This window comes from Stenella coeruleoalba (genome assembly GCF_951394435.1).
Source record: "Stenella coeruleoalba genome assembly, chromosome: 10".
NCBI lineage: Eukaryota > Metazoa > Chordata > Mammalia > Artiodactyla > Delphinidae > Stenella > Stenella coeruleoalba.
Window position 1 is genome coordinate 60,336,315 of NC_137156.1, and position 14,606 is coordinate 60,350,920.

The following is a 14,606-nucleotide window of genomic DNA, read 5'->3' on the forward strand; positions in this document are numbered from 1 at the left end:
AGACCTGTATCTGAAGCTTCTTCATGCAGTGGTCCAAAGCCTGTTCATTCGATAAATATTCTAGATGTTATTTGAGCAGGTGTGTGCATATAGAGAAGGAAAGCACAGCAGAATGCATTTGGTCTGCGTCATATAATGTGTATGTATAACAGTGCCCAGAAGAGGTGAGCTTGTGTGATTTGGAGGCATTTAGCCTGGATTCATCCTCCAGCTTTGTCACCCATTGTCTGTGGGACCTTAGACCAACTACTCAACCTCTCTGAACTTCAGTTTTCTCCCCTGAAAAATGGGGATAACTGCACCTCGTCTCAGGATGGTTGGGAAGATAAAGTGCTTTACCACCCGCAGTGTGTGAACATCAATATCATCCCTCCAACGACAGCCCTGGTTATTGCTTTATCTGTGGTCCGCCCAGATCCGCCTCTGTGGCCTCAGCTGGTGGCAGTGTGTGTGTTCTGTCACGTGATTACCGAGCATAACTTCTCTTCAGGGGCCTGAGGTCAGATGCTTCCTCTGTGCCGTCATCTGTTGGGACTGGGTGGACCTGTCTCCTATGGCCAAACTGACTAATCTCCAAGACCCCCTTCCCCTCTCCTCCCCCTGTTCAGGCACAGAAGTCCGGCTCTGGAGGGGACACTCAGGCCGCAGAAGACCTGCTGCTGCTCGGCAAGCCTCTGACAGACCTCATCAGCCTGCTTATCCCGCTGGTAAGAGCTCACACACCTGCTTGTGTGTCTCTCAGGTCGTTGCAGAGGGTGAAGTGATTTTATTTGAATTTCATGATGTCTTGAGTTGCTATGCTCTTTTGATTCCTTTCAAAACTAGAACCAAAAGAAATTTCAGAAGATTATTTAGTCTGGAAATACTAAATTTCTACTTTAATATGCGGTGGCTAATCGTTCATTTAAGTGGATATTTAAGTAAGGCAGAGCCTCAAATTCTTCTTAATGGATGTGAGGTTAAAAAAAAAAAAAAAAGGAAAATCAAGAAATGAATTCCAAGAAGGAAGAAGAAATCCATTGTGGGCATCAATTCTCTTTCAAAAAGATATTTTAGGGTTACTTGGCATGCAGGACTACCCTGAAATGCAGAAGCGCAGACAGAGCTAGAGCATATCCACCACAGTCTCCATAGAAATAGAATGAAATAAGTGAAATTACACGAAAACAGATGAGACTGCACAAGACTACTGAGTATGTGAAAAGAACCCAATGGAGACTTGGATCAACTGAACCTCATTGTAGTTTTGACGTGCATTTCCCTGATAATTAGCAACGTTGAGCATCTTTTCATGTGCCTGTTGGCTATCTATATGTCTTCTTTGGAGAAATGTCTTTTTAGGTCTGCTGCCCATTTTTTGATTGGGTTGTTTGTTTTTTTTGTTATTGAGTTATATGAGCTGTTTGTATATTTTGGAAATATGCAGGACATAGATGGGGCTCCAGTGAACAGAGGGAAGACTAACCAAGTCATGCACTCTTTAAGGACATATAAAAGACTCTAAACAACCCCATTAAATATAACTGATGCAATATATGGTATGTAGGATAATACTCATATTAATAGCATATAAGATTTAAACAAAAAAAGCTTAAAGGCAGTTGAAGAATCTATTTCAGGTAAACTTCTAGGACACTCTATTTCACATATGTATCTTATAGACAGGGTTTTGGTGTTTGCCACATTCTGAGATTTGCTTTAATAGTTGAATTTATGCCAATTAGATTTATTCTTAAACTTATCTTTGGTCTTAATTTTATTGTCTTATTGTATATTTGCTTTCTAAACGTTTTCCTCTATTAGACGTAAGGTTTAATGCAAAACAAAAAACCTTTATCAGGACAAAGAGAAGGACTCTACAATGGTAATTACGGAGTAAAATCCACAGGAAGATACAATAACTATGAACCTTTTTGTGTCATATCAGAGCACAGAACTGTAAAAACAGAGAAGGACCAAAACATACAGGGAAAGACCAAAACATATAGGGGAAAAAAAGTACAGTAATATCAAGAGATTTAACCTGTCTTTCTCATTGCTTGACCACCCAAGTGGATGAAAATGATGATATAGAGCAGGAGTTGACAAACTAAGGCATGTGGACTAACTCTGGCCCACTGTCTCTTTTTGTAAGTAAAGTTTTATTGAATACAGCCACACAAACAATTGTCTATGGCGGCTTTTGCATCTTGACGGTAGAGTTGAGGAGTTACAACAGGGACTCTGTAGCCCACAGGCCTGTGTTGTTTACTATCTGGCTCTTTACGGAAAAAGTTTGTTGACCCCTGGTATAGAGGATATGAAAACTTTAGTAAGATTAATCTAATAGAAGTATATCTGTCTTTCTACCCTGAAAATAGAGACTGTGCCTTCTTTTCAATTTTCTGGAAATACTTTAAAAAGTTCACCATGCGTTAGGTTAAAAGCATATCAATAAATTCCAATAAGTAGGAATTGTATAGACCACATTGTTTAACCGTAATATACTTAAACTAGAAGGAAAAATAAAAACAATAAAAATACACTGTTAGCAAATATTATCGATGAGCACAGTCAAAGACATTGTGATTGCGTCAGTCTGGGTCCCATCAGAAGACAAACCACATAGTGATTTAAATAAAAGAATTTCAGTATAAAGAATTATTAAGCTATAACTGACGAGTAAATGTAAGATTTAAAAAGAACTCTGTAGGGTATCCGAAAGCTGAGGGAGAGGGAGAGTACCTCAGGAAGGACAAACTTGAAAGGGGATACCTCTTCCCCAAGGCTGTGGGTCAGACCTCATTGGAGAAGGTGTGACTACAGCCCACAGGACAGTGGGCAAATTTGCTGGGTTGCCCAGGCCAGAGCTCGCCCACAATCCCTGGGAAGCAGGAAGCAACCCTTGAGAGTGCCGGTGAATCGTAGCTAGTGGGCAGACCCACAGAGGGTGGCAGGGTGCCGCTGCTGGTGGTGGGAGGCCTGGAGGGTCCGACGTCTGTGTAGGGAGGACCACAGGAGAAGAACCCAGAGAGGCAGGCAAGTAGGGGGAGTCGGGGTGCCAGTGCTCGGGAAAGCCTGGAATGTACAGTCTCCACTAGGGAGAGCAGTGGAGCTGTGATCACAGGCCAGGCTAGGATGAGGGCTGCAGAGGGGCCCAACATTGTGGGCCCCCGTAAGGTCAGACCTCCACCAGATGCCACGACACCCGTACTTCTGGCCTACACTATAGCTGCCAGAAACAGCTGGAGAGCCCCTTCTTGCTGCAGTGTATCCTCTGAGATATTTTCCCCAGCCTTTGGGACTCTGAACTCCTGTTACTAGTAACGTGATCACGCTTAGGTTCTAGTACATTGGCCAGATGTCTGCCTAAAGTGTGTGAACTGTGTTGTGTACATACACATTTACCACTGCAGTCATTAGGTTTAAAAATGGCCTGCGACAAACAATATGTCTTCTCTGGAAAAGATTAATACACATTTACAGCTGTGTATACAGTGAAGAAAAATAGTAATAAGGCTATTGAGGGCCTCAACTAGAGCACATACAGACCGAAGATAAATTTTTACAGTGGTTGTTAAAAATGTGATAAGTTACAGAATGAGGTGCTGGAATTGCTTTCCCACAGGGAAAAATAAGCAGACTTTTAGTTTTCACTGGACTTGGGTAATTGTAGAGGTATTTTACCTAAAGGAAGGAGAGTGAACTTGTTAGCTTTTGAGGTTCTTTCCAGATAGGGTCCTGTGAAAGTAAGCATACTTATCCTTCAGGGAGCATGAAACCTGTCAACCCATAATTTACGACCCATGTTTACACTATAAAATCATAGTGAACTGTGGGTATAAGACGGATTCTCAGTCTGTTTTTTTTATATATAAATTTATTTATTTTTGGCTGCTTTGGGTCTTCGTTGCTGCACCCCGGCTTTCTCTAGTTGCGGTGAGCGGGGGCTACTCTACGTTGCAGTGTGTGGGCTTCTCGTTGCGGTGGCTTCTCTTGTTGCGAAGTCCGGGCTCTAGTCGCGCGGGCTTCGGTAGTTGTAGCTTGTGGTCTCTAGAGCTCAGGCTCAGTAGTTGTGGCTCACAGGCTTAGTTGCTCCGCGGCATGTAGGATCTTCCCAGACCAGGGCTCGAACCCATGTCCCCTGCATTGGCAGGCGGATTCTTAACCACTGCACCACAAGGGAAGTCCTCTCAGTTTGTCTTGAGTGTGAACTACTTAGAGTATCTGATGATTCTAGACTCTCCGGGAAAAATGCCTAGACTCACCTATATGCAAAGTTCTGTACACAATACAGAATTTCAAGGGGCTCTTTGAACCCTCAATTGGTAACCGTAGTGTGAGTAAGAATATGGCTAATAAAATATATAACAAGTTGACTATGTCTCCTGAAGAAAAGACAAAGCAGGGTAGTTGTTTGATGTAAATATTTTCTTTTTTTTAAAATAAATTTATTTTATTTATTTATTTTTGGCTGCGTTGGGTCTTCATTGCTGCACGCGGGCTTTCTCTAGTTGCGGTGAGCAGGGGCTACTCTTCACTGCGGTGTGTGGGCTTTTCATTGCAGTGGCTTCTCTTGTTGGGGAGCACAGGCTCTAGGAGTGTGGGCTTCAGTAGTTGTGGTGCACGGGCTCAGTAGTTGTGGCTCGCGGGCTCTAGAGCGCAGGCTCAGTAATTGTGGCACATGGGCTTAGTTGTTCTGCGGGGCTCGGAACTGTGTCCCCTGCATTGGCAGGCAGATTCTTCACCACTGTGCCACCAGGGAAGCCCCTAAATATTTTCTTTTTCAAGAAAATACAAAGCCAGGATATGTATCCCAGATGAGTTTTGTAACTAGATAATTAATTGCTATAAAAATTACGCTGCAGCTTCCTTTTCCCCTATTAAAATAAGTATTTTCAAATTTATGAGAGAGAATTGTTTTTCAGGTTTTCCTTATTATATGCCAAAAATGCCAGTCTTCAGCCTGGCTTATACTTTTCATATTAACCATGCCTTTCTTGGCCACTGGAAAGCTGTCCCTCTGCAGTCTGGGTAGGATTGCAGTCCTCACCTAGCATCTCCTATGTTGATCTCCTGTAATATCCTCTGGATAACTTTTTTTTTAGTGAAGTGTCTGGCATTTCTTCTTGGCTGTAAACTTGTAGCCTCCTGACAAAAAGTTATTGAATTGCAGAGATCCAGCATATACTCTGCAGATAATAATATACAGGATCCTCAGTATACCTTCATAAACATCATGCGTAAGATCAAAGAACAGCCATTGGGTACGCAAACATGCCAATTTATCACACAGTACAATATAGAAATTCTTTTGCTATGCTTCTAGGTTCCCTGGGGCCCTGTGGAGGGAATAACTAACTACATGATTTGGGCCAAGGAAGAAGGGCTGTTTGAATTTTTTCTCTTTTTTTGTTGTGATGAAATAAACATAATGTAAAATTTACCCCGTTAATCAATTTTAAGTGCTCTGTTCAGTAGTATTAAATATATTCATAATGTTGTGCAGTCATAACCACCATCCACCTCTGTAATTCTTTTCATCTTGTAAAACTGAAACTCTATTCCCATTAAACAGTAACTATCCCTTCCCCGCTCCACACAGCCACCATTCTATTGGGTTGGCCAAAAAGTGCCTTCTGTTTTTAAGTAAAAATAAAAGACACATTTCTCATTTGCACCAAGAACCTTATTGAACAACGTATTCACCCTTTTGTTCCACTACCTTCTGCCATTTTTCAGGCAACTTCATAATTCCATCTTCCCAAAACTTTTTATCTTTTTGAGCAAATAACTGTTCCAGGTGCCTTTTACAGTCTTCCAGAGAATGGAACTTTTTTCCATTAAGAGAATTTTGTGAAGACCTAAATAAATGGAAATCCGAAGTGCAGTGTCTGGTATATTACGGCGGATGAATCAGAACTTCCCAGTCAAGTTATAACAGTTTTTGCCTGGTCATCATAGAAACATGCGGTCTTGCGTTACCCTGATGGAAGCTTATGTGTTTTCTGTTGACTAATTCTGGACACTTTTCATCGAGTGCTCCTTTCAGTTGGTCTAACTGGGAGCAGTACTTGCTGGAATTAATCGTTTGGTTTTCTGGAAGGAGCTCATAATAGAGGACTCCCTTCTGATCCCACCATATACACATCACCTTCTCTGGATGAAGACCAGCCTTTGGTGTGGTTGGTGACGGTTCATTTCACTTGCCCCACAGTCTCTTCCATTCCACGTTATTGGGCAGTATCCACTTTTTATCACCCATCACAATTTGTTTTAGAAACAAAACGTTTTCATTACATTTCAATGGAGAATCATATGTGGAAATACAGTCAAGAAGATTTTTTTCCCTTAACTTATGTGGAACCCAAACATCAAAGCGATGAACATAACCAAGTTGGTGCAAATGATTTTCAGCGCTTGATTTGGATATTTTGAGTATGTTGGCTGTCTCCTGTGTGGTATAACGTTGATTGTTCTCAATTAATGTCCCAATTTGATTGCTATCAACTTCAACTTGTGTACCTGACCGTGGAGCATCGGCCAGTGAGAAATCTCTGGTACGAAACTTCGTAAACCACTTTTGACGTGTTCGATCAGCCACAGCACCTTCTCCATACACTGCACAAATCTTTTTTTGCGTTTCAGTTGTGTTTTTACCTCTCTTGAAGTAATAAAGCATAATATACCGAAAATGTTCCCTTTTTTCTTCCATCTTCAATATTAAAATGGCTACACAAAAATCCACCAATTTTGCTAAGTCTTTTTTTAAATGCACGCTGATATGACAGCTGTCACACACGGTCTAACAAAATTGTTTCCAATGAAGTTAAAGACAACTAAATGCTGCTAGAGCCATCTTACGGGGAAAAATGAACAAAACTTTTGGCCAACCCAATATTTTCTGTCTCTGTGATTTTGACTATTCTAAGTACCTCATGTATGTGGAGTCATTTATTATTTGTCATTTTGTGACTGGCTTATTTCTTTTAGCATAGAAGTGGTATTTCATTGCAGTTTTAAGGTGTTTTTCTCTAACTATTAGTGTTATTGGGCACCTTTTCACGTGCTTATTGATCATTTGGATATCTTCTTTGAAGAAATGTCTATTCACGTCCTTTGCCTATTTTTGAATTAGGTTGTTTGGTTTCTTGCTGTCGAGTATTAGAAACTGTGTAATCTGAAAATTAACCCATTATCAAATATATGATATTAAAATACTTTATGCCATTCTGTGGATTGCCTTTTTACCTTGTTGATATTGTGTTTTGACGCACACTTTTTGAAAATTTTCATAAAGTCCAGTTTGCCTAATTTCTCATTTGTTACCTGGTGCCTTTTGTGTCATATCCAGGAGATCATTGCCAAATGCAGTGTCATGAAGATTTTGCCCTATGTTTGTGCCAAGAATTTTATAGTTTTAGGTCTTACACTTAGGTCTTTCATTCACTTTGAGTTTATTTTCACGTATGGTGTTAGGTAAGGGTCTAACTTCATTCTTTTGAACATAGGTATCCAGTTTTCTCAGAACCGTTTGACGAAAAGACTATCCTTTCCCATTGAATGGTCTTGGCACCCTTGTCAAAAATCATTTGACTATATATGTGTGGGTTTATTTCTGGAATCTCTGTTCTCTTCAGTTAGTCTGTATGTCATTCTTCTGGTTTGATCATTGTAGAGTAAGTTTTAAAATCAAGGAGTCCAGCTTTATTGTCCTTTTTCAAGATGGTTTTGGTTATTTGGGGTGACTTGAAATTACATACGCATTTTTGGATGGGGTTTTCTATTTCTGCAGAAAACTTTATTGGGATTTTGAGAGGGATGGCATCGAATCTGTAGATTGCTTTGGGTACTATTGTTGTGTATTAGATTGATTGATTTTCATATACTGAACCATCCTTACATTCCAGGAATAAAGCCCACTTGTTCATGGTGTTTAATACTTTTAATATGCTGCTGAATTTGGTTGTCCAGAATTTTAAGATTTTTGCGTCAGTGGTCATTAGGGATACTGATCTGCAGTTTTATTTTTTTATACTGTCTTTGTCTGGGTTTGGAATCAGGGTGATGCTGGACTCATAGAACAAGTTAGGTGTTCCCTTCTCTTCAATTTTTGGGAAAAATATGAGAAGGATTAGTATTAGTTCTTCTTAAAATGTTTAACAGAATTCATCAGTGAAGCCCTCCAATTCTGGTTGGGGAACTAATATCCCGCAAACTGCACAGTGTGGCCAAAAAAATTAATAAATAAGTAGGGACTTCCCTGGTGGTCCAGTGGTTAAGAATCTGCCAGGGGATGTGGGTTCCATCCCTGGTTGGGAAACTAAGATCCCACGTGACGTGGCGCAACTAAGCCTGTGCACTCTAGAGAGCACGCCACAACTAGAGAGCCCATGTGTTGCAACTACTGAGCCTGTGCGCTCTGGAGCCTTCACGGCACAGCTAGAGAGCCCTCACACTGCGACTGCTGAGTCCATGTGCTCTGGAGCCCACGTGCCACAAATACTGAGCCCGCATGCCACAACTAGAGAGAAGCCCATGCGCTGCAACAAACACACCGCACACTGCAAGGAAAGGTCCCGAATGCCGCAATAAAGATCCCGTGTGCTGCAACTAAGACCCTAAGCGGCCAAATAAATAAATAAAAATGTTAATAAGTAAATAAATAAATGAAAGAAAGGAAAATAGGAGACTATTTTTTAAAAAAATCACGTTATCTCACTTGGCATCCAGCACGGGCAGCAGATTTGGTGTTTGACGTGTAGCTGAGGAGCCAGCCCCATGTGCGTGCCAGGAGATAGCACCTAGGCTCTGTGCTGTTGTGGTCTGCAGAGGTACTTGCAGAAGATTTTTGATTACTAATTCAATTTCCTTACTAGTTACAGTTCTCTTCACATTTTCTACTTCTTCATGATTCAGTCTTGGTTGCTTTTGTGTTTCTGGGAATTTTTTCAGCACGATATTTTCTTTTGTAGGAATTGTTTAATTTGTTCTAAAATGTTCATGAAATACAAAGAACCTTAGTATAGCCAAGACAACTTTGGAAGAAAACAAAGTTGAAGGGTTGACACTACTTGATGTCAAGATGTACTATGAAGTTACTATAATCAAAATAGTGAGGCATTGGTGGAAAGATGCCTTTGAAGTTTGTGGATATGTTTGTTACCTTGATTGCTGTATGTTATAAATATGTGTAGTTTTTTGGCATGTCAGTTATGCTTCAAGGAAACTGTTAAAAATAAGTCCTTTTGAGGCTACTCTATTATTTTCATTTCTTCCTGAATGAATTCACCCGGTAGTCATTGAGTTTAGTGGTTCTCTTTCTCTATTTTAGGCTTCCTTCCTAGTCAGGCTCATTAGGAGTGGAAGTTATTTGTATTTTGTGATGCTGCTGTTTCTTTTCTCTGCACCAGCCCCTTGCTATCTAGTGATATTATGGTTACCTTGACTCTGCTCTGGGTCCCCAAATTCCAATATCATGATGATACTGGATTTATCACAAATCCAGACATCGAGCCTGCAGGGGATTTGGCACAGGTTCTGTTGCTGCTCTTTTCAACAGTAGAGCAGCTTCATTTATTATCCGAAGCCCCAAGGCTGGAGCAGCTTCTTCAGCTTCCTTTTGTGGACAGGAACCCCAACCTCCATTTCACACTCTGTGCCTGACTTTTGTCCTAGCTCCACATGGGGTGTGGCCCCAGTTGTATTGGAGATCCTAGTTGGTATAGATACTTCTAACAGCTTTTGAACCTCAAGCTTCCGTGTGTTTGTTTCATTTCTGGTCCACAAAGATATTTGTATCGTATAATTTTTTTTCTTCTTGTAGTTATTATGGAGGTAGTAGTGCAAAATTTGAAGTCACACACTATCTTGACTGAAAGTCACTTGTCTGTTTAGTTCCCAGCCTTACTACCCACCCTTTCAAAGTGGTTGGCCATCACAAGCTCTCAGTAAATAATTGTGGGGTGCATGAATGAGATATAACAAGTGCCAAAACCTAGTTACAAAATTGTAATACGAGCTGATTTATATCATGCTGTTTGTATGTGCGTATAAAGGACACAAAAAGAAGTGAGGGTAGAGTGATTTATACCAAGGACTTAACAGGATATTTCTCGACAATTTTTTATTAAAATTTTGATTTAGGGTGTGAGTCATAAATCAGAAAGGTTTAGTGTAATGAGGTGGGGCAAGGATCCTCCCGAGAGGGCACAGGACAGGTGACATTCAGCCTCAGCCTTGGAAACATTCTTCCCTCAAGAGTGGCCAGAAGCTGGCCTCAGAGGCAGCTCTCACCCTGCATCAGTGGGAACCAAGGGGTCTTCTTGCTTTTCCCTGAGTATAGTATGTAAGGCATGGAAGCAAAGCAAGGAAGCAGCTTAGTGCCAGCTCTTTCCTCTCTAGAGATATCTGACATTCTGTCCATCAGGTGGAGAGTTGTATCTGGACTGTAATTTTAGCTTCAGAATCTTGAACGTTTTTCCTAATACACCTTATTTTTAGTAAACAGTGAGGTTTTTTTTTCTTCTAAATTTAGGATTCGAATTCTCAGAGTCAGATCTGACGGGTACTCCATGCTTCTTGAATGATTCAGAAGCATGTATCTCTCCCACTATCTCTGCCAGTGGCCAGCACAGTAGGAAAACTTCATAAATATTCACCAGCTCTACAACGCTTAAGTTTCTCACAGTAGCTGCTACAACAGAATTCACTCTTTAATTCTGCCAGTGAGGGTCAACATACTGTTCTGTTCAATGGAGACGAAGAACGATTTGGTTGGATTTCCGGTGGCAATAAATTCGCTCTGTGATGCTATACTAAACTATATTTTGGTCCTCCAAAATAAGCAGCTAGGTATGTCTCAGTAGAGCATAAAAGTTTATGTTGAATTTTAAAATGTTGTTCTTCTACTTTAGGCTCAGGAAGTTCCATGTCTGGGCACCTGTGCTACATCCATGAAATGATAAGAGTAGTAATTTCTTTTAGAAAAAAGCAAATGAAATTTTTTTGATCTACATTCATTGTGATGATTTGCTAATCGTAATTCTTTTTTAAAAAATATTCTTTTATCTTCTTTCCTATTTTTTAAAAAGTGAATCATAGTTAATTTACGATGTTGTGTTAGCTTCAGGTGTACAGCACAGTGATTCAGATATATACTTTTATCAGATTCTTTTCCTTTATGGGTTGTTACAAAATATTGAGTATAGTTCCCTGTGCTATACAGTAAGTCCTTGTTGTTTACCTATTTTATATATGCTACTTGCATATGTTAATCCCAGACTCCTAATTTATACCACCCCGCCGCCCCCTTTCCCCTTTGGTAACTGTAAGTTTGCTTTCTATGTCTGTGGGTCTATTTCTGTTTCGCAAATAAGTTCATTTGTATCGTTGTTTTTAAGATTCCACATTTAAGCGATAGCATATGATGTTAGTCTTCCTCTGTCTGGCTTACTTCACTTAGTATGACAATCTCTAGGTCCATCCATGTTGCTGCAAATGGCATTATTTCATTCCTTTTTTTAAAAAAATTATTTTATTTATTTATTTTTGGCTGTGTTGGGTCTTCGTTGCTGTGCGTGGGCTTTCTCTAGTTGCGGCGAGCGGGGGCTACTCTTCGTTGAGGTGCACAGGTTTCTCATTGTGGTGGCTACTCTTGTTGCAGAGCAGGGGCTCTAGGCATGCAGGCTTCAGTAGTTGTGGCACCTGGGTTCAGTAGTTGTGGCTTGCGGGCTCTAGAGCGCAGGCTCAGTAGTTGTGGTGCTTGGGCTTAGTTGCTCCACAGCATGTGGGATCTTCCCGGACCAGGGCTCGAACCCATGTCCCCTGCATTGGCAGGTGGATTCTTAACCACTGTGCCACGAAGGAAGCCCTATTTCATTCCTTTTTATGGCAGAGTAATATTCCATTCTTGATGCCCTTCCTGAGTAGGTGTGTCACTAGCAGCAGCCCCTGGGTCTCCTTTCTAATTACTGTCAAAGAGCATGACTACCTGGTCCCCCTTCCCAAGCAGGCCATTTTGGGCAGATGGACCCTAACATGTCCTTATCCAGTGACCCAGCACAGCCAATTGACACAGTGTGTAAAAAGCACCTTTTTCATCCAATTTATCTGAAAGGTTCACCAGGGAGTTAAAATGACCATGTCTTGCCTACAGGTCAGTAGTTGGACCAGAAGAGCTCTGCTGGTCCCTTCAATCTCTGTCATTTTAAAATTCACTCCAGAGATAATGAAAACTACCTAGTATCAGTATCAGAAAAGGTGTAGTATTTTTCAGAAAAAAATTCTCAAGGAATCTTGGTTACATGCAGTTCCATGTTCCTACTTTTAAGTATCACTTGAGCCAAAAGATAATTGTATTCATATTTAGTTCAAAGTTATGACTTATTCTCACATAGAATCTTAGCAATTTTAGACTTATTTGGGGCCATGTCTGCATGATCTGGTGAAACAAATTGAGAATCATCAACCTTGACTGAGTTGAACTCATTAGCATACTTCTTAGAAATTGGTGTATCGTTGTGTGGATTCTAAGCCTACGTGTGTACCTTCTAATAGGTATTTTTATTTTTATTTTCATTCGATTCCCTAGGGTCATTAGTAGTCAGGTTTCCATAGTTTCTGTCTGTCCTTGAAATTGAGCCATCTTCGGGAACAACAGTATGACATCACTAAAGACTTGTCATGCAGAATTCATTTCCTGTCATCATTCTACCATCAAGAGCATGCCTTTTGGACTATACACTTTCAAATGCAGTAGACAAACACTCATTTTACAGAGAAGTAGATTTGCGTATAAACTGTTTGGTTAAGCTTCTCCTGGCTTTCTTTTTGTCAGTGTGAATGGAGGGGTTAAATTTTCAACTCACAACTTTTTTTATAAGTGTGGTTTAGCACATAATTAAAGATACACTTGAGGCAAAAACAGGAAACTCACATTTCACATAAATGAAACCTCAAAGCTGTTTGGAATGTGGAGGCCCAGATAATTACAAAATCCATCATGCAGAAACACTGCAAATACAGAAAATTCAATGTGTAACTTTGTGATCAGTTTCTCTTAATTTATCACTGAGAGAAAAATAAATTGAATATTTAATAACTAACCTCTTCTTTCCTGTACTAGTTATTGTTTAAAAATCAGTTCAAAACATTTTGAGCATTAACACTGGGAAAATATAAAGTACCAAAATATAAAATAATAATAGAATAATGTATTATGTTTTTATGCTGGAAACTCACATACATGATGCCAGAAAGTGCAAATGAAAAATGAAACATGAGACGGTAATCCTGATGTATGGGTAGAACAGCTCCCTTCTGAGTTTTCATTTGTTTGTTTGTTTTTAATGCTTATAGTGACACGTAGTTTCTGGGTGTGCCTGTGAAGGTGTTTCTGAAAGAGATTAGCATTTGAACAGTAGACTCAGTAAAGCAGGCAGAGGAAGGTCAATTTGCTCTGCGCTTGAGCTGGGACTTATATCTGCTGCCATCATATGTTAGAACTCTTGGATCTTGGGTCTTTAGACTCAGACTAGGATTTACACCATTGACTCCCTTGGTTTTCAGGGCCTTTAGGTTTGGAGAAGAACTATACCATCAGCTTTCCTGAACTTCGAGCTCATGGATGGCAAATCATGGAACTTCTCAGCTTCCATAACCATGGGAGCCAGTCCTTCATAATACATCTCTTTCTGCATAATTATATATCTCCTGTTGGCTCTTTCTCTGGAGAATCCTGTCTAATATACTAGGTGAAAGGGTTGTAAATTTTAAACTTTGATATATATTACCAAATTGCTATCCTAAAAGGTGGAGAACCAGTTTTCATTCTCACTAAAAGAGAGACTGCCTGTTTCCCCACAGCCTTGCTGATACTGAGTTTTATGAAATTACATCATTTGCTTTTCTTATAGATGAAATTTTGTGTGTCTTTGGTGTTTTGTATTTATTTCATTTTAAATTTAATTTAGCATCTTTTGTGGGTTTGTTAGCCGTTTGTGTGTCTTTTCCTATAAATTGCTTTAGTGTAATCTTTGCTCATTTATTTTCTATTTAGTTTTTTTCTATTGATTTTTAAAAATTCTTTGTATATTAAGAAGTTTATAATTTTGTCATAACAAATATACTTTTTTATTTTCTCTTTGTATTTCTAATTTTTATTGGTACTTTAGCTATAAAGGTAGTTTTCATTCAGTAGTCAACATTATCAGTGTTTTTCTTTCTTTTTTTGGTGGTACTTGGGCCTCTCACTGTTGTGGCCTCTCCCGTTGCAGAGCACAGGCTCCGGATGCGCAGGCTCAGCGGCCATGGCTCACGGGCCCAGGCGCTCCGCGGCATGTGGGATCTTCCCGGACCGGGGCACGAACCCGTGTCCCCTGCATCGGCAGGCAGACTCTCAACCACTGCGCCACCAGGGAAGCCCATCAGTGTTTTTCTTTATGACTTTTGAATTTTATGTCATCTTTTAAAAGGCCTTCTCATTCCAAGACTATAAATATATTCACCTGTATTTTCTTTTAGTACTTTCATGTTTGTTTGTTTTCTACTTTTAGATATTTGATTTAGTCAGGATTATTTTGTTGTAAGGAGAGGGTGGACATCTACAGGGTGGTGTATTTGTAAAA

The 14,606-nt window shown here is 40.0% G+C and overlaps 1 protein-coding gene across 6 annotated transcripts in view; it reads left to right on the plus strand.

Moving 5' to 3' along the window:
- Positions 1-14,606, plus strand: part of ULK4 (unc-51 like kinase 4) — a 521,183-nt gene that overhangs the window by 355,288 nt on the left and 151,289 nt on the right. For all 6 annotated transcript variants that reach the window (XR_013830122.1, XR_013830123.1, XM_079933605.1 and 3 more), the window contains one exon: positions 609-707. Coding sequence is in view for 4 of the 6 variants with exons in the window: in XM_079933605.1 (XP_079789731.1) it covers positions 609-707 (99 nt within the window). In the remaining 2 variants the exon portion in view is untranslated. The remainder of the gene's footprint in view (positions 1-608; positions 708-14,606) is intronic.